General features: G+C 44.6%; 1 protein-coding gene across 1 annotated transcript in view; it reads right to left on the reverse strand.

Annotated features, from left to right (window-relative positions):
- slc2a2 (solute carrier family 2 member 2) overlaps positions 1-20,125 on the reverse strand; it is a 100,751-nt gene that overhangs the window by 18,936 nt on the left and 61,690 nt on the right. The window contains exons 7-10 of the mRNA XM_073041793.1: positions 13,799-13,986; positions 6,347-6,451; positions 4,775-4,876; positions 3,169-3,372 (exon numbers count right to left, since the gene is read on the reverse strand). Coding sequence (XP_072897894.1) covers positions 3,169-3,372; positions 4,775-4,876; positions 6,347-6,451; positions 13,799-13,986 — 599 coding nt within the window. The remainder of the gene's footprint in view (positions 1-3,168; positions 3,373-4,774; positions 4,877-6,346; positions 6,452-13,798; positions 13,987-20,125) is intronic.

Genomic DNA, 20,125 nt, shown 5'->3' on the forward strand with positions numbered 1-20,125 from the left:
TCTCAAACCTCTGCTGCCTTGAGGCTACACCTACTCATGACGGAGGCCGAGAGAGTAAACGAGGGAAAATCTGGAGTCCCTAAGGCAGTCTTACATTGAGTTCACAACTCCTGTGACGCTGCTGGTACCAAACTGTATCGGTCTCTGCCGTTCCTTTGGGTTCATTAGGTGTGTGGAGAGGGGGAGCCCGCTACGCGGTTTGCTCTCCATATCGTACTGCCCTGGCTTGCGTGTCACAATATCCATGGTCGACCTTGACCAATGGAGAGCCTCATAGTTGTTATACACAGTATAATTCAAGTCACTTTTATTGTCATTTCGACCATAACTGCTGGTACAGTACACAATAAACATGGGTCAACGTTTTTTCAGGACCATGGTGTTGCATGACACAGTACAAAAACTAGACTGAACTATGTAAAAAACAACACAGAGAAAAACTACACTAGACTACAGACCTACACAGGACTGCATAAAATGCACAAAACAGTGCAGGCATGACAATAAATAATAAACAAGACAATAGGGCAGTAAGTTGGTGTCAGTCCAGGCTTCGGGTATTGAGGAGTCTGATGGCTTGGGGGAAGAAACTGTTACATAGTCTGGTCGTGAGAGCCCGAATGCTTTGGTGCCTCTTCCCAGATGGCAGGAAGGAGAAGAGTTTGTATGAGGGGTGCGTGGGATCCTTCATAATGCTGTTTGCTTTGCGGATGCAGCGTGTAGTGTAAATGTCCGTAATTGCGGGAATTCTGGAACACTCTGGAAGCTTCTTTGTACAGCACTATTTGAATAATGACTTTCCAATTAGTTAACTTCTATCCATAAATTCGAATGGAATTTTACCTTATCCGTGGGTATAAAAAAATCTGTTCTATGCTACATGCCATCTTAGTTCTCTCTCTTTGTTTAGTAGTCTCTATCACTCTGTTCAACTCTTTTGTTCTATTAATACAATAAAATAATCATGAAGTAACAAAATTTGTGCCTCTTTCTTGACTTCTGAAGAAAGAAGATTAAAAACATCAGAAGCAAATGGCACACTTTCCTTTAATAGTCGAGGCACTGAATTCAAAAGTCCTGAAGTTATGTTGTAACTTATAAAACTCCAGTTAGACCATATCTGGAGTATTGAATACAGTTCTGATCGTCCCACCATACGAAGGGCTTGAGGATTTGGGGAGGCTGCAGAAGAGGTTTACCAGGCTGCTTGGATTTCAACCCCTTATCTAAGGAAGGATATGCTGGCATTGGAGGAGGTCCAGAGGACATTCACAACAATGATTCCAAGAATGACAGGTTTAATGTACTGCACAAGGAGTGTTGGATGACTCTGGACATGTACTCTCTGGAGTGTAGAGGAATAGGAGGGGGCATCTCATTGAAACCTACCGAATATTTAAAGGCCTAGGTAGAGTGGATGCGGAGAGAATGTTTCCTATAGTGGTGGACACAACCTCAGAATACTAGGACAGCCCTTTGGAGCAGAGGTGAGGAGGAATTCCTTTAGCCAGCTGTGGAGTTCTTTGCACTGCCAGGCGTGGTGGTAGCGGCAGATATCATCAAGCCATTTAAGAAGTTTTTAAGCAGAGTATGCCGAAAAGGGAGGGGTATGGATCGCGTTCAGGAAGAAAGGATTGGTTTAATTACATGTCACTAACTTATTTAGTTCAGGAGCTAGGGGCCTGTTCCTGCTTCACTGTTGTAGAGAATAAACAGATAGATTGTCTTTATTAGTCGCATGTACATTGAAACATCGAAACGTACAGTGAAATCAACCAGAGTCTGAGGATGTGCTGGGGGCAGTCCACAGGTGATAACATGGCTTGCCCTTAACTTACTAACCCGAGTCTGTTCATATTTGGAGTGTAGGAGGAAACCCATGCGGTCAAACTCTTACACACAGTGAGGGGTTTTAAACCCTGATCGCTGGTCCTGTAAAGCACGCTACACTGTCCTGCTGCATATTGTATGTCTATGTTTTGTGTTTTACGTCCAACCCCAGGAAAGTCCTGGGTACGATGGATTTTGGGAGCGTAGCTATAGAGACAGGCCCTCCATCGGTTGGGGTTGAGAACGGTGTTGCGTCCTGGCTGTTTACGATATACAAGCCAGGGCAGTACGATACCGAGAGCAAGTTGTAGCAGCCCCACCCCCACTCAACTGACGAATTCAAAGCAATGGCAGACACCAATATGGTTTGGCACCAGCAACGTTGCAAGAGATGCCAGTCAGTGTTGAACTCAACGTAAGACTGCCTTCGTGACTCCATTTCCAGAATTTTCCTCAGGGTTTACTCCCAAAGCCTTCCCCGTGGGTGTGTATAGCTGAGGTTTGAGATCAGAGCTTTCCTTCTCCTTGATGAGCTGCCAACGTGGCTGACGAGCCCGTCTGCCTGAAGTTACTGTTCTTCAGGTGCCACTAACCCGCCTTTACCCCTTCTCCTGTTGTTAGAAACGGCTCCGCCAGGCTCAGTAGCTAAGCCTAATGTGAAGGCCAGGAGCTGGACTTGGGTGTCAGAGGCTATTTGAGATGAATGCATTGGGAGCATTTAATAGGTAGTGGGAGCTTATCCCCACTTCCAACCCCCACTCCCCCCGGCTATGACAACCTTCATTAACTATATATAGAAATATAGAAAACCTACAGCACAATACAGATTCTTTGGCCCACAAAGCTGTGCCAAACATGTCCTTACCTGAGAAATTACCTAGGGTTACCCATAGCCCTCTATTTTTCTGTGCTCCATTAGAACATGGAACAGTACAGGCATTAGACCATAAGATCATAAAACATAGGAGCAGAATCAGGCCATTCAGCCCATCGAGTCTGCTTCGTCATTCCATCATGTATAATCACTCTGCCTTTGGCCTGATGATGGTGTACTGAGCTTATAATGTACTCCAAGATCAATCAAACTCTTGCCCTCTATTTTCTATCATCCTGTCTAAGAGTTTTGAAAAGTCCCTAATGGATCTGTCTCTACCAGCAGCCCTGGCAATGTGTTCCATACAGCCCCACTTGCTGACATCCCCCCATCCTTCCCTCCAATCTCCTTCAAGTTAAGCCGTTTTGCCTTTCGGTTGGTCCTCATTGTGCTGGAGAGGGCCGCCTGGGCAGGAATGGGGCTGGAACACGGGTCAGGTGCGGCTGTGATCGACGGAGACTTACCGCAATGTAGGGGAAGCACATGCCCACCAGGAAGTTGCAGGTCCAGTTGCAGAAGCCGGCGATGGTGACCGCCGCCGGCCGGGGTCCCTGGCTGAACAGCTCGGCCGCAATGAACCAGGCGATCGGGCCCGGCCCAATCTCGAAGAAGGCGACGTAGAGGAAGATGGCCACCATGCTGACGTAGCTCATCCAGGTGTACGTGTGCTGAGGGAGGGAGAGAGGAGAGGGAGATGGTCATGAAGGCCTCAGAGACACCAGGGGTTAAAGAAAAACAATCAACATGCTGAGAACCACTGGGTCTTTACCCTTGTAGGAAGAGAGCAGAGACAGGGACTCACACTGAAGGAGATGGGGGAGATGGCTTCCCATCTGCCACTATGAAGTTAGAACTCTGCAGACCCTTCAGCCCACCATGTTGTGTTGACTTTTTAAACTACTCCAAGATCAATCTAACCCTTCCCTCCCACATAACCCTCCAGTTTTCTATCATCCATGTGCCTATTTAAGAGTCTCTTAAATGTCCCTAATCTACCTACCTCTACCAGACCCCCGTTCCATGTACCCACCATTCTCTATGTAAAAAATCTACCTCTGAAAACCCCTATTCTTCCCTCCAATCACCTTAAAATTATCTCCCCTCATAATAGGTGTTTCCTCCCCGGAAAAACGTTTCTGGCTACACACTCGATCTACGCCTCTTATCATCTTGCACACCTCTAATAAGTCAGCTCTCATTCTCCTTCGCTCCAAAGAGAGAAGCCCTGGTTTCCCCAGCCTGTCGTCCTAAAACACGCTCTCTAATCCGGGTAGCACCCTGGTGAATCTCCTCTGCACCCTCTCTAATCCGGGTAGCACCCTGGTAAATCTCCTCTGCACCCTCTCTAATCTGGGTAGCACCCTGGTAAATCTCCTCTGCACCCTCTCTAATCTGGGTAGCACCCTGGTAAATCTCCTCTGCACCCTCTCTAATCCAGGCAGCATCCTGGTGAATCTCTTCTGCACCCTCTCTAATCCAGGCAGCATCCTGGTAAATCTCCTCTGCACCCTCTCTAATCCAGACAGCATCCTGGTAAATCTCCTCTGCACCCTCGTCACTTGTCAGTCATACTAAACCCGATTCTGTCTGACCTCCACTGAGACTTTGACATTTGCTCCCACGGTGCTGAGTTGGCTTCAAAGTTTAAGGTTCAAAGTAAATTTATTATCAAAGTACATAAATGTCACCATACACCACCCTGAGATTCGTTTTCCTGTGAACACTCAATAGATACAGAGAAACACAATAGAATCAATGAAAATCTACACACAAAGATGGACAAACAACCAATGTGCAAAAGAGGACCAACTGTGCAAATACAAAAAACAGAATAATGTTGAGAAGATGAGTTGGAGAGTCCTTGAAAGTGAGTCCAAAGGTTAAGCATTCAGTTTAGTGTTGAGGTGAGTGAAAGTTATTCATCCTGGTTCAAGAGCCAGAGATGGCCGAGGGGTATTAACGATTCCTTGACCTGAGGCTCCTGTACCTCCTTCTCGATGGAAGCAGCAAGAAGAGAGCATGGCCTCGCATTCCCGGGGTCCGAATTTTTAGCGCCAAGTGGTCGCTCACCTGCAGAGCCAGGCCGAACGTCAGGAGAATGGCACAGCTACACATCCCAGCCAGGCCCACTATGAAGAGGCTCCTGCGGCCAGCGTGCTCCACCAGGAAGACCTAGAGAGAGACGCACACGTGTCACTTCAAGCAGCTGGAGGCACACGCCTTTCCCTTGATTTATTCTTTCACAGGCAACAGCAGCGTTGATCGCCCACGCCTCAGTACTCCCTGCACCAACAGGAAGGTGAAAATAGGAGTCTGGAGGCTTCAGAACAACTTCTTCCCCTCTGCCTTTAGATTTCTGAATGGACAAAAACACTTCTTCATGCTTTTTGCATGACTTACTGAATCTAACTTTTATATATACTTACTGTAATTTACAGTTTTTTTACCGTTATGAATTGCACTGTACGGCTGCCACAAAACAACACATTTCACAGCGTATGTCAGTGATATTGAACTGGACTCTGATTCTGAAATTTGCTGTTTTGCAGCACTGATATAGTGAAAGGCATGAAATACTGTAAGTTACAATGGGTAATATATACACATTCAGTGGCTGTACAACTCTTGTTAATGCAGATATCTAATCAGCCAATCACATGGCAGCAACTCAATGCCAAAGGTATGTAGGCATGGTCAAGAGGCTCTGTTGTTGTTCAGACCAAAGAATGGGGAAGAAACGTGATCTAAGTGACTTTGACTGTGGAATGTTTGTTGGTGCCAGACAGGGTGGTCTGAGTACCTCAGAAACTGCTGTGAATCTGTGAAATTCTTAATGACAGAATATTGTGGAGGCAAAGTCATTGTGTATGTTTAAAGTGGAGGTTGATTAGTCAGCGGATCAAAGGTTACGGGGAGAAGGCAGAAGAATGTTACTCCGCTATTTAAGAAGGATGGGAGGCAACAGAAAGGAAGCTATAGACCTGTTAGCCTGATATCAGTGGCTGGGAAGTTGATGGAATCGATTGTTAGGGATGACATGATTGAATACCTGGAGGTACATGACAAGATGGGCCAAAGCCAGCATGGTTTCCTGAAAGGAAAATCCTGCCTGACAAACCCACTGCAATTCTTTGAGGAAATTACAAGCAGGGTAGACAAAGGAGATGTAGTAGACGTGGTGTACTTGGATTTTCAGAGGGTCTTTGACAAGGTGCCGCACATGAGACTGCTTAGCAAGATAAAAGCCCATGGAATCACAGTGGTGTTACTAGCATGGGTGGAGCATTGGCTGAATAAAGGGTTCCTATTCTGGCTGACTGCCGTTACCAGTGGAGTTCTATGAGGGCTGTGGAGGCCAAGTCACTGGGTGCATTTAAGGCAGAGATAGATAGTTTTTTGATTAGTCAGGGCATCAAAAGGGTATATGGGGAGAAGGCAGGGGAGTGGGAATGACTGGAAGAATTGGATCACCCCATGATTGAATGGTGGAGCAGACTGGTCTTACGGTCTTAATGTTGTTGAGGGGGATAATAAATCAGCCATGATGGAGCAGACTTGATGGGCCGAATAGCCTAATTCAGCTGTCATGTCCCATTAACCCAATAACCATATCCCACAAAATTATCACTCCTGGTTACTTACCGAGACCACAGTGAAGATTGTGTTGATGACCCCCACCCCAATCGTGGCGTATGTTGGCTGAGACAGCCCGGCCTGGCGGAAGATGGCGGTTGAGTAGTAAAAAATCTGGAGGGTAAAGAACAACAAACGCTTACAGAGTGGAAGAGAAACCGGGTGCCGTAGCGGACAGTAAACGTGCAAAGAGGTTACCCATCTAACAGGGACCTGACGAGACAGGGGCAGGTCCATAGTATGCAGCAGCAGTCTGAGGATCAGAAGCCCGATAGAATGATTTGACAGAGGAGAGACCATTCAGTCCATCAAAGTTCCAAAGTGTTGGAGTTATCACAGTACGTTTACGTCACCATACACTGCCTGAAGTTTCATTGTCCTGTGGTCATTCTCAGTAGGTACAAAGAAACACAACAAAATTAATGAAAGACCTTGCCCAACAGGAAGGGCAAATATCCAATGTGCAAAAGACAGCAACCTGTACAACACAAAAATACTAATAAATAATATTGAGAACTTGAGTTGTAGAGTCTTGAAAGTGAATCCATGAGTTATGGAATCAGTTCAGGGTTGAGGTCAGTGAAGTTATCCCCTCTGGCTCAGGAGCCTGATGGTTGAGGGGTAATAACTGTTTCTGAACCTGGTGGTGTGAGTCCTGAGGCTCCTGGACCTCCATCCTGATAGCAGCAGCGAGAAGAGAGCACGGCCTGGATGGTGAGTAGTCCTTAATGACGGATGCTACTTTTCTGTGACAGCACTTCGTGAAGAGGAGCCCAGTAGTGGGGAGGGCTTTACCCATGATGGAAGGTTGAAGGAGCAAGATGGTCAGCCCAGGTATGTGAGGACTAGGAAGAGCATAGGTTCCCTTTGCACAGCTGGGGACAGGAGCCATTTGTCATGCCAAGCCCGGATAAGGATGTAAACGGAGTGACACTTACTATTGGTCAGTCAATTAACTAATTCTAAACTATTAATGCAAGATTCAAGATTGTTTAATATCATTTCCTATACACCAGTACTAATGAGAACAAAATAATTGTTACTCCAGATCTGATGCAGTACTAATTTCATGCACTGATTTATCAAGAACCTATCTTCCTCCACTTTAAAAATACCAAATAATCTGGCCTCCACAGCCACCTGTTGCAACAAATTCCACAGATTCACACCCTCTTTCTAAAGAAATTCCTCCTCATCTCCATTCTAAATGGTCATCCCTCTATTTTGAGGCTATGCCCCCGGTCCCAGACTCCCCCACGACAGGAAACATCCTCTCCATATCCACTTGATCTAGGCCTTTCACCATTTGATAGATTTCAATGTGAAACTCCCTCATTCTTCTAAATCCCAGTGATTACAGGCCCAGAGCCATCAAATACCCCTCATATAATGTCTTTCATTCATGTAATCATTTCCCTGACCTTCCTTTGAACCCTCTCCAATATCAGGATATCCTTTCTCAGATAAGAGGCCCCAAACTGTTCACAAGGTACAGGATAGATATGTCCCACAGAAAAAGAGGTTCTCAAATGGCAGGGGTTAACCGTGGCTAACAAGGGAAGGATTGCATAGAAGCCAAGGAAAGGGCAGATAAGGTGGCAAAAGTGAGTGGCAAGTTGGATGACTGGGAAGCTTTTAAAATCCAACAAAAGGCAACTAAAAAGCTATAAGAAGGAAAAGATGAAATATGAGGGCAAACTATAAAGCAGGATACCAAAAGTTTTTCCAGTTACATAAAATAAAAGGGAGGGGAGAATTGACAATTGGACCACTGGACATGATGCTGGTGAGGTAGTAATGGGGGACAAAGAAATGGCAGATGAACTTAATAAGTACTTTGCTTCAGATTTACTGTGGAAGACACTAGCAGTGTGCCAGAGGTCTGTGAGTGTCAGGGAGCAGGAGTGAGTGTCATTGCCATTACAAAGGAAAAAGTGCTAGGCAAACTGAAAGGTCTTCAGGTGGATAAGTCACCTGGGTCAGATGGACTACATCTCAGAGTCCTGAGAGGGGTTGCTGAAGAGATAACAGATGCATTAGTCATGATCTTTCAGGAATCACTTGATTCTGGCATGGTCTTGGAGGACTGGAAAATTGCAAATGTCGCTCCACTCTTTAAGAAAGGAGGAAGACAAAAGAAAGGAAGTTATAGGCCAGTTAGCCGGACTTCAGAGGTTGAGAATATGTTGGAGTCCATTATTAAGGATGAGGTTTCGGGGTACTTGGAGACTAATGATAAAATAAGTCAAACTCAGCATGGTTACTGTCAATGGAAATCTTGCCTGAGAAATCTGTTAGAGTTGTTTGAGGAAGTAACAAGCAGGGTGGACAAAGAAGAGGCAGTGGGTGTCATTTACCTAGATTTTCAGAAGGCATTTGATAAGATGCCTCACATGAGGCTGCTTAACAAGATAAAATCTATGGTGTTACAGGAAAGATACTGACATGGATAGTGGAATGGCTGACAGGCAGGAGGCAGTGAGTGGGAATAAAGGGGGCTTTTCTGGTTGGCTGCTGGTGATTAGTGGTGTTCCTCAGGGGTCAGCATTGGGACCACCACTTTTCACATTGTTTGTCAAAGCTCTAGATAATGGAATTGATGGCATTGTGGCAAAGTTTGTGGTTGATATGAAGCTAGGTGGAGGGGTAGGTAGTGCTTTAATTGCAGCAGGACCTGGACAAATTGGAAGAATGGACAAAAAAGTGGCAGATGGAATACAGTATTGGGAAATGTATGGTAAAAGGAACAATAGTGCAGACTATTATATAAATGAGGAGAAAATTCAAACATCAGAGGTGCAGAGGGACTTAGGAGTCCTTGTGCAAGACTCCCAGAAGGTTAATTCATAGATTGAGTCTGTGGTGAAGAAGCCAATGCAATGTTGGTGCTTATTTCGAGGGGAATAGAATATGTAAACAAGGAGATAATGCTGGAGTTTTATAAGACAGTGGTCAGCCACACTTCTGTTATTATCAACAGTCTGGGCCTCTTATCTCAGAAAGGATGTGTTGTCATTGGAGAGGGTCCAGAGGAGGTTCACGAAGATGATTTCAGGAATGAAGGGGTTAACATATGAGAAGCGTTTAGCAGCTTTGGGCCTGTACTCACTGGAATTTAGAAGAATGTGTGGGGTTCTCATTGAAACCAACTGAACGTTGAAAGGACTAGATAAGATGGAGGTGGAGAGGATGTTTCCTTTGATGGGGGTACCCAGAACTAGAGGACAGAGACTCAAAATTGAGAGGTGACCTTTTAAAACAGAAGTAAGGAGGATTATTTTTTAGCCAAAGAGTGGTGAATCTGTGGAATGCACTGCCATTGATTGCAGTGGAGGCCAAATCTGTAGTTTATTCAAAGCAGAAGTTGATAGGTTCTGGATTGGTTGGGGTATCAAGGGATATGGTGAAAAGGCAGGTGTATGGGGTTGAATGGGATCCAGGATCAGCTGTGATGAAATGGCAGAGTGGATTTGATGGGTCGAATGGCCTAATTCTGCTCCCAAGTCTTATGGTCTTTAAACTGCTCAGAATACTCCAAGTGAGGCCTCACCAGTGCGTTATGAAGCCTCAGAATTACAACTTCGCCTTCATACTCTAGTCCTCTCAAAACGAATGCTAACATTGCATTTGCCTTCCTCACCACTGACCCAACCTGCCAGTTCACCTTTAGGGAATCCTGCATGAACAATCCCAAATCCCTTTGCACCTCACATTCTAGAACTTTTTTCCCCATTTGGAAAATAGTCTATGCTTTTGTTCCTTCTACCAAAGTGCATGACCATACACGTCCCAACACTGTATTCTATTTGTCACTTCTTTGCCCATTCTCCTAATCTGTCTAAGTCCCTCTGTAGCCTCTCTGCTTCCTCAAAACTACCTGAATCTCCTCCTATCTTCATATTGTATGCAAGCTTCTCCTCCTATCAATTCCATCATCAAAATCATTGATATGTAATGTACAAAGAAGCGGTCCCAACACAGATCCCTGTGGAACATCACTAGTCACCACAGCCAAACCGGAAAAGACTCTCTTTATTTCCAGTCTTTGCCTCTTACCAATCAGCCAATCCATGCTGGCATCTTTCCTGTTAAGCTGCTCTCATCTTGTTAGCAGCCTCAGGGTGGCACCTTGTCAAATACACAGCATTTACCGATTCTCCTTTGTCTATTCGGCTTGTTATTTCCTGAAAGAATCCCATAAAGTTTATCAGGCCAGATTTTCCCTTAAGGAAACCATGCTGACTTTGTCCTATTATTTTATCATGTGCCTCCAAATACCCAAATCCTTGACAATCAACTCCTACATCTTCCTAACCACTGAGGTCAGGCTAACTGGCCTTTAATTTCCTTTCTGCTGCCTTCCTCTCTTCTTGAAGAGAAGAGTGACATTTGCACTTTTCCAGTTCTCTGGAACCATGCCGAAATTTAGTGATTCTTGAAAGATCATTTCTGAAGAGATTCTGGAGGCATCCCTAATCCCTCCACAATCTCTTCAGAACCCTGGGGTGTAGTCCATCAGGTCCAGGTGACTTAGCTGCCTTTCAGTCTCCAAGCAACTTCTCCCTAGTAACTGCATCTTCACACATTTCTGCCCTCTGACACAATCAAACTTCCAGCATACTGCTAGCGTCTTCCACAGTGAAGACTGATGCAAAATACGCCATTTCCTTGCCCCCCATTACTCTCTCTCTCTAGCATAATTTCCCAGTGGTCTGATATTTAATCTCACCTCTCTTTTACTCTTTATATATTTGAAAAAAACTTTTGGTACTCTCTTTGATAATATTGGCTCACTTGCCTTTGTATTCCATCCTCTCCCTCTGTATAGCTTTTTTAGTTACATTCTGTTGGATTTTTAAACCTTCCCAATCCTCTAAATTCCCACTAAATTATGCTTTATTATATGCCTTCTCTTTTGCTTTTATGTTGACTTTGACTTCCATTGTCAGTACAGTTGCATCATCCTGCCTTTAGAACATTTCTTCATATTTGATGTATCCATCCTGCATCTTCCAAGTTGCTCCCAGAAACTCCGTTGCTGTTCTGCCACCATCCCAGCTAGTGTTCCCTTCCAATCAACTTCGGCTAGCTCCTCTCTCATGCCTCTGTAATTCCCTTTACTCCATTGTAATACTGATACATCTTACTTTATCTTCTCCGTTTTAAACTGTAGGGTGATTTCAGTGCTTCCCAAGGATTCCTTTACCTTAAGCTCCCTAATCAAATTTGTAACTGGTTTGTACTGGCTGGCTTGTGTGTTACTTAGAGAGGTGGTGTGTAACATCCATGGTTGATCCTGACCCACTGAGTGCCTCAATGTGGAGATTCTATTGACTATAAACACAGTAGTGTCTTAGTGATTGATTGCACTAATAAGGAATTGGAACATACACAATGTTACCAATCAGTCAGTATCTGCATCCAATTAGTCACTACTGTATAAAATAGTCTTTCTGTGTTCAAACTTCAGAACAGTTTAGTGACAAGGTGCATGCTGTTCTCCTTGTGCACAAGTAAATGAGGTGTGCTTGAGGAATGAGTGCAAGTTTTCAGAGTTCAGTTTATCGGTGCCAACACAACCAATTAGACACAGGGACCCTTCCTCCCCACCCCACTTCTTCCTCATAGCTTCACGCCTTTTATTCCTGTGATTTTAGTTAGGCATTTGACAAGTTTCCTCTTGGGAAGTTGCATGGGTTCCACTAGAGAACCCAGGAGAAGCCCACGTTATCACAGGGAGAAAGTGCAAACTCTACACCTAGAGTGGTGGAGGTTGGGATTGAGCTCTGAAGCCGAGCCACTCTGCATTAACAGAGTTAAAGAAAGGGGAAAAGTGTCAGTACTGTGTGTGGGCAATGATTAATTCAAGCAATTCCCACTCTGTTGATTGGCTCAGTTTCCAGATGGGAGGGAGAGCGGGAGAGAAAGAGAGGGGGGAGAGATAGAGATAGGGAGAGAGGGATAGAGATAGAGAGATGGAGAGAAGGAAAGAGGAAGTGAGTGAGTGAAAGAGAGAGAGGAAGGGAGAGATGGAGAGTGAGGGGGAAAGACTGATCCCCAGACAAATAGTGGCTCAGAGAGTAGTTCTAGGACCTCCGAGCTCAATACAGACCTTTGACATTGTTCAAGTGGAGTTTGCACTTTCTCCCTGTGACAACATGGGCCTCTCCCAGGTTCTCTAGTGGAACTCATGCAACTTAATGTTACGGATTGGCCTCCCAAGAGGAAACTTGTCAAATGCCTGACTAAAATCCACGTAGACAACATCAACAGCTCACAAGAGACTGAGAAACTGTGCACAGCGGAGTAGAAAACCATTAGACATAGGTGTAGAATTAGGCCAGTCAGTCCATCAGGTCTGCTACACCATTTCATCATAGCTGATCCATTTCCCTCTCAACCTCATTCTCCCTAACCTATGAACCTCCAACTAGTCAAGAACCTATCAACCTCCAGCACATTCTTGTACTGTGTATACTCCATAGTGTCTTTTGATGAACATGTGATGAATAAAGCTCATCTTTAATTTCTAAAGGAGGTGGGAACAGAACCAGAATGGTGATTTCAACATCAGGAATGAGGATAGGATGGGCTGGAACTTGAATCCTACACCAGATGTTGTGTATGGTCCAAGCATCTGAAATGGGGTGGATCGAACATCTGATACAGGGTGGATCGAACGTCTGACACGGGGTGGATCGAACGTCTGACACGGGGTGGATCGAACGTCTGACACGGGGTGGATGGAACGTCTGACACGGGGTGGATCGAACGTTTGATACAGGGTGGACACATAAGGCATTGGTGAGGCCTCACTTTGAGTATTGTTAGCAGGTTTGGGCCCTTTATCTAAGAAAGGATGTTTTGACATTTGAGAGGGTTCAAAGGAGGTTCATGAAAATTATTCCAGAATGAAAGGTTCATCATATGAAGATCAACTAATGGCTCTGGGCCTCTATTCACTGGAATTTAGAAGAATGAGGAGGGGTTTCATTCAAAGCTATCAAATGTTGAAAGGACTAGATAGATTGGATGTGGAGAGAATGTGTCCTATAGGGGGAGAGTCTAGGACCAGAGGACACAGCGTCAGAATAGAGAGAAGCCCATTTAGAACCTCAGAACAGAGATGAAGAGGAATTTCTTTAGCCAGAGGGTGGTGAATCTGGAATTGATTGCCATGGGCAGCTGAGACAGCCGAGTCATTGGGTGTACTTTCGACAGAGGTTGGTAGGTTTTTGATTAGTCAGGGCGTGAAAGGTTACAGGATGAAGGCGGGAGAATGGGGTTGAGAGGGAAATGGATCAGCCATGATCAAATGGCGGAGCAGACTCGATAGACTGAATGGCCTAATCCTGCGCCTATATCTTACGGACCCAACGTTAGATACATCAGATAAAGAGGCCTGCACACTCGGAGTCCCGGATGCATTAATGTTGGGGTTCCAAAGACAACCCTACTCACCGCATTGATACCGGAGAACTGCTGGGAGATGTGCAGCATCAGTGCCACAGTGATGGGCTGTCGGTAATTGGAGGAGCAGAATAACTGTGCAATGGAGACCTTTGGCTCCTTCTCGATCTCCTCCTTCTCCTTCTTCATCTCTGCAATTTGCTTGTCAGTGTCAGAGGTCCCCAGCAGTCTGCACAGACCTGCAATGTAGTGAAACCAACATCTCAACCATCAGGCTCCTGAACCAGCGCGGATAACTTCACTGGCCTCAACACTCAACAACCTATAGACTCACTTTCAAGGACCCTACAACTCATGTTCTCAGTATTTTTTGCAGTTTGTCTTCTTTTGCGTATTGTTTGTTAGTCAGTCTTTCTTTATGCACAGTTTTTCATAAACTATTGAGATTCGTTCTCTTGCAGGCATATTGGAATTGCTCTCAGCAACTCAAAATTTTGAAACATTGAGAGTACTGCGTTTGTATGTTTTTGTCAGAATAAAGACAAAGGCCAACAGGTTTAGAGAACCTTTTTCTTTGAGAGATATTGAGGACCTGGTTAAGAAGGCTTTTTTTAAAACTAAGACAAATCCAAAAACTTAGCGACATATGCCAGTGATATTAAACCTGATATTGATTCTAAAAGAATCATCAAGCAAGCTGAAAGCGAATTCATGCCATGAAGTCATAAGACATAGAAGCGGGATTAGGCCATTCAGCCCATCAAGTCTGTTCTGACATTCACTTAATATCCTTTTCAAACACAAGACATACACAGCTATTTTAAGACCAAAACGTTAGCAAGAGACAAAATTGGTCATGTTGAAAATCATTCAGAATGAGGTAGTAAATTAGCTTCACGGGAGAAGCCATAAGACCATACAGAGCTGAATTAGGCCGTCTAGTTCATCCAGCTCCAGCTCCAACTCCTGAACGTGGTTTGTTCGCAGCTGCAGCTGGATGCACTTCTTGAAGTTGTAGTTGTCGGGGACACTGGAGGTCTCCCTGCTTTTCCACATTCTATAAGCAGCATTCCATGACATATCTACTGTCCTAACTGAGCAGATATAAAGAACAGAATGAAAAAAAAAATTGAGATTTTCTTTCCTTTACTTTCTCTGAGTGAAGCCCCTCTTTAGAGAATCCTCGAAGAGCTAAAGCCTCAAGATCACCACTCTGGCGACGTCCACTCAGACAACAGCTGCTGGGACAAAAGCTGCTGTAGCCCATCCACTTCAAGGTTCAATGTGCTGAGCATTCAGAGATGCTCTTCTGCACACCACTGTTGTAACGTGTGGTTATTTGTGTTACTGTCACCCTCCTGTCAGTCCGCCCATTCTCCTCTGATCTCTCTCATTAACAAGGTGTTTCCACCCACAGAACTGCCCCTCACTGGATATTTTTTATCGCACCATTATCTGTAACGTCTAGAGACTGTTGTGCATGAAAATCCCAGGAGATCAGCAGTTTCTGAGGTACTCAAACCACCCCGTCTGGCACCAACCATCATTCCATAGTCAAAGTCACTTAGATCACATTTCTTCCCCATTCTGATGTTTAGTCTGAACAATTTAACCTCTTGACCACATTAATAAGACATAGAAGGGGAATTAGGCCATTCAACCCATTGAGACTGCCCCACCATTCCATCATGGCTGATCCTGGATCCCACTCAACCCCATACACCTACCTTCTCATCACATCCTTTAGTGCCTCAACCAATCAGAAAACAATCAACTTCTGACTTGGCCTCCACCGCGGTCTGTGGTAGAGCATTCCACAGATTTACTACTCAATGTCTAAAAACAATTCTCCTTACCTCTGTTCTATAGGGTTGCCCCTCAATTTTGAGGCTGTACCTATAGCCCCACCAGAGGGAACATCCTCCCCACATCCACCCCATCTAGTCCATACAACGTTCAGCAGGTTTTGTTGAGATCCCCACACATTATTCTAAATTCCTGTGAGCACAGGCCCAAATCTTCCAAACACTCCTCATATGTTCACTCCTTCATTCCCAGCATCATCCTGATGAACCTCCTCTGGACTCGCCAATGACAACACATCCTTTCTGAGATTTGGGGCCAAAACTGTTAACAATACTCCAAATGCAGCCTGACTAGTGTCTTATAAAGGCTCAGCATTGTCTCCTTGGTTTTATATATTCTATTCCCTTTGAAATAAAAGTCAACATTGCATTTGCCTTCTTTACCAAAGACACAAGCTGTACATTAACCTTCTAGGCGTCTTGCATGAGGACTCCTGTCCTTTTGCACCTCTAATGTTTGAACCTTCTCCCCGTTTAGATAATAGTCTGCCCTATCGTTCCTTTTACCAAAATGCATCATCGTACATTTCCCAACACTACATTCCATCTGCCACTTTTTTCCCCATTTTTCCAATTTGTCTAAGTCCTGCTGCAATTGCATTGTTTCCTCAGCACTACCTACCCCTCCGCCTGTCTTCGTATCATCTGCAAACTTTGCCACAAAGCCATCAATTCCATTATCTAAATCATTGTCAAACAATGTGAAAAGTAGCGGTCCCTGAGGAACACCACTAGCCACTGGCAGCCAAACAGAAAAGGCCCCTTTTATTCCCACTTGCTGCCTCTTGCCTGTCAGCCATTCCTCTATCCATGTCAGTATCTTTCCTGTAATGCCATAGAATTGTTTCTTGTTAAGTAGCCTCATGTGTGGCACCTTATCAAATGCCTTCTGGAAATCCATGTAATTGACATCCACTGCCTCTCCTTTGTCCACCCTGCTTGTTACTTCCTTGAAGAACTCTAACAGGCTTGTCAGACAAGATTTCCCTTCATAGAAACCGTGCTGACTTTAACTTATTTTATCATTAGTCTCCAAGTACCTGGAAACTTCATTCTTAATGATAGACTCCAAACACTTTCCCAGCCACTGAGTTTAGGCTAACTGACCATTATTTCCTTTCTTTTGCCTTCCTCCCTTCTTAAAGAGTGGAGTGACATTTGCAATTTTCCAGTCCTCTGGGAACATGCCAGAATCAAGTGATTCTTGAAAGATTATGACCAACGCATCTGTAATCTCTTCAGCATCCTCTCTCAGGACTCTGGGATGTAGTCCATCTGGCCCAGGTGACTTATCCACCTTAAGACCTTTCAGTTTGCCTAGCACTTTTTCCTTTGTAATAGCAATGGCCCTCACTCCTGCTCCCTGACACTCACAGACCTCTGGCACACTGCGAGTGTCTTCCACAGTGAACACTGAAGCCAAGTACCCATTAGATTCATCTGCCATTACTTCGTTCCTCATTACTTCCTGTTTGCCAGATTTTATGCATTGAATTGTTGCCACATGATTGGCTGATTATTTATTTGCATTAATGAGCAGGTGTACCTAATAAACTGGCCACAGAGTGCATGTTACTGTGTCCACACACCAAAACACCAGAAGATAATGGAGCAGGATTGGGCCATTTGGCCCATCGAGTCTGCTCCACCATGGCTGAGTTATTTACTCTCTCAAGCCCACTCTCATGCCTTCTCCCAGGAACCTTTGACGCATCAAGAACCTTGCTTTAAATATACCTAATGATTGCCATCCACAGCAGTCAGTGGCAATGAATTCCACACACTCGCCTCCCTCTGGCTGAAGAAATCCCTCCTCGTCTCTGTTCTGAACGGATGTCCCACTATTCTGAGGTTGTTCCCTCTGGTCCTATACTCCCCCAATAGAGGAATCTCTCCACTTCCACACTATCTAGGCCTTACAAGACAGGCAGTCCCCGGGTTACGTACGAGTTCCATTCCTGAGTCCGTCTTTAAGTCGGATTTGTACGTAAGTCGGAACACGTACATCCAGTATTATTTAGCGTCAGTTAGTCAAACGTTTGTCTTAGTATATGGTATATATTTTACCTTTCTATGCATATAAAACATTTAAGAAACGTATGCATTCCAATAATTAAACCACTGTTTTGCTTAGTAATAATTGTAGCTTTCATCAGCTTTCACATGCTCTCACATGCTCCATTATTCTCACTTTATCCGTTATCCTTTAAAATTGTTCTGATCGTTGACCGACTGTAGCCTAACGCTTTTCCAATGACTGATGGCATTTCACCTCTTTCTGATCGCTTTATTATTTCCACTTTATTTTCAATTGCGATCGCTTCCCGTCAATGGAACAGAAACACTGTGGGCGTCAGATCCCGAGCTCCGCCGGCTCCCGAGGTCCGCTGGGTCCTGAGGACCACCGCACAGAGACAGGTTAAATGGGACAAGTGGGGGCTGTGCTGGGTTTGGGTGTTTGATCCTCTGCAGTATTCCGCGTGGGAATTTAAACTGGAGGTGGCAGTGTTTTTTTTAATGAAGTCGAGTTGTGAGCTCGACATCAACCCGGCACGGCTGGTACAGGAGTCACTGGATCGACATCAAACCGGCACAGGAGCGGACTGTCACTGGATCGAATCTCCGTTCTCGAGCCCGGTGCTGATCTCATTGTGCCTCCATCCGACTGGAACGGGGTGGGGGGGGTGGGTGGCGGGGTCAGGGTGAATCTTACTAAGAAAAATTTAAGCCAAATACAAAGTTAAACACTCAACACAGTGTCAACAGCAATGACTTAAAATGGCGTACGGCATCACGATCCGACTTAAAATGACGGACGGCGTTCTCCTTCTCCAGTTCGTAAGTACGAGCTGACCGAAAGTCGGACGTTCGTAACTCGGGGACTACCTGTACTTGATAGGATTCAGTGAGATTCCCTTTCATTCTTTGAAACTCCAGCGAGGACCAGCCCGGAGAATCCGAATCAGAATCAGGTTTATTATCACCGCCATGTGTTGTGAAATTTGTTAACTTAGCAGCAGCAGTTCAATGCAATACGTAATATAGCAGAGAGAAAAAATAATAATAATAAATAAAGCAAAACATAATAATAAATAAATAATCAAGTAAATCAATTACATATGTTAAATAGATTTTTAAAATCTATTTAAAATAGATTTTTTATTATAATAGATTTATTAAAATCTATTAAAATAAAATAGATTTTATTAAAATAGATTAAAATAGATTTTTAAAATCTATCATAGTAAGAGGTACGGAAAGGGGTTTCTGCGGCAACAGGCGAGATTTAAGGATGGTGTGTTGCCTCCCTGGTGCAAGGATCCAGGACATCACGGACCGATTGCAGGGAATCCTCAAGGGTGAAGGTGAACAGCCGGAAGTGGTAGTGCATGTCGGCACAAATGACATCGGGAAGAAGAGGAAGGACATTCTGCAGCGGGACTTCAGAGAACTCGGAAGAAGGCTGAAATGCAGGACTTCCAGGGTGGTTATCTCTGGTTTGCTTCCAGTTCCTCGTGCTGGAGAGGGCAGGAACAGGGAGATAATGGATCTGAATGTGTGGCTGAGGAACTGGTGCAGGAAGCAAGGATTTACATTCTTGGACCACTGGGATCTGTTTTGGGGTAGGGATGAATTGTACAAAAGGGACGGGTTGCACCTTAATAGGCGGGGGACCAGCATTCTGGCAGACAGGTTTGCCACTGCAACACGGACGTGTTTAAACTAAGTAGTGGGGGGGAGGGGATGAACTGGAAATATAAGGATGGAGTTAAAGGGAAAGTGAAAATAAGAAAAGTTAAAAAGGACAACAGAATCAATGGAGTAGAAAGCTCAAGAAGAGATCATACAGTATGGCCAAGTGAAATAGGAATTGATATGAAAGGAGAAGGGAATAATGAATTAAAAGTATTATATATGAATGCACAAAGTATAAGGAATAAAGTAGATGAGCTTGAGACTCAGTTGGAAATTGACAACTACGATGTTGTGGGAATAACTGAGACATGGCTTCAAGCGGACAGGGCCTGGGAAATGAATATTCAAGGATATACATCTTATCGAAAGGACAGACTGACTGGTAGAGGGGGTGGGGTGGCTCTGTTGGTGAGGAATGATATTCAGTCCCTTATGAGGGGGGACATAGAATCAGGGGATGTAGAGTCTGTATGGATAGAACTGAGAAATTCTCAGGGTAGAAAGACCCTAATGGGAGTTATCTACAGGCCTCCAAACAGCAGTCTGGATGTAGGGTGTAAGTTGAATGAAGAGTTAAAATTGGCATGTCGCAAAGGTAATGATACAGTTGTCATGGGGGATTTCAACATGCAGGTAGACTGGGAGAATCAGAATGGTACTGGACCCCAAGAAAGGGAGTTTGTGGAGTGCCTCCGAGATGGGTTCTTAGAACAGCTTGTACTGGAGCCTACCAGGGAGAAGGCAATTCTAGATTTAGTGTTGTGCAATGAACCGGATTTGATCAGGGACCTCGAGGTAAAGGAACCATTAGGAGGTA

This window comes from Hemitrygon akajei, chromosome 3, assembly GCF_048418815.1.
Source record: "Hemitrygon akajei chromosome 3, sHemAka1.3, whole genome shotgun sequence".
Lineage (NCBI taxonomy): Eukaryota > Metazoa > Chordata > Chondrichthyes > Myliobatiformes > Dasyatidae > Hemitrygon > Hemitrygon akajei.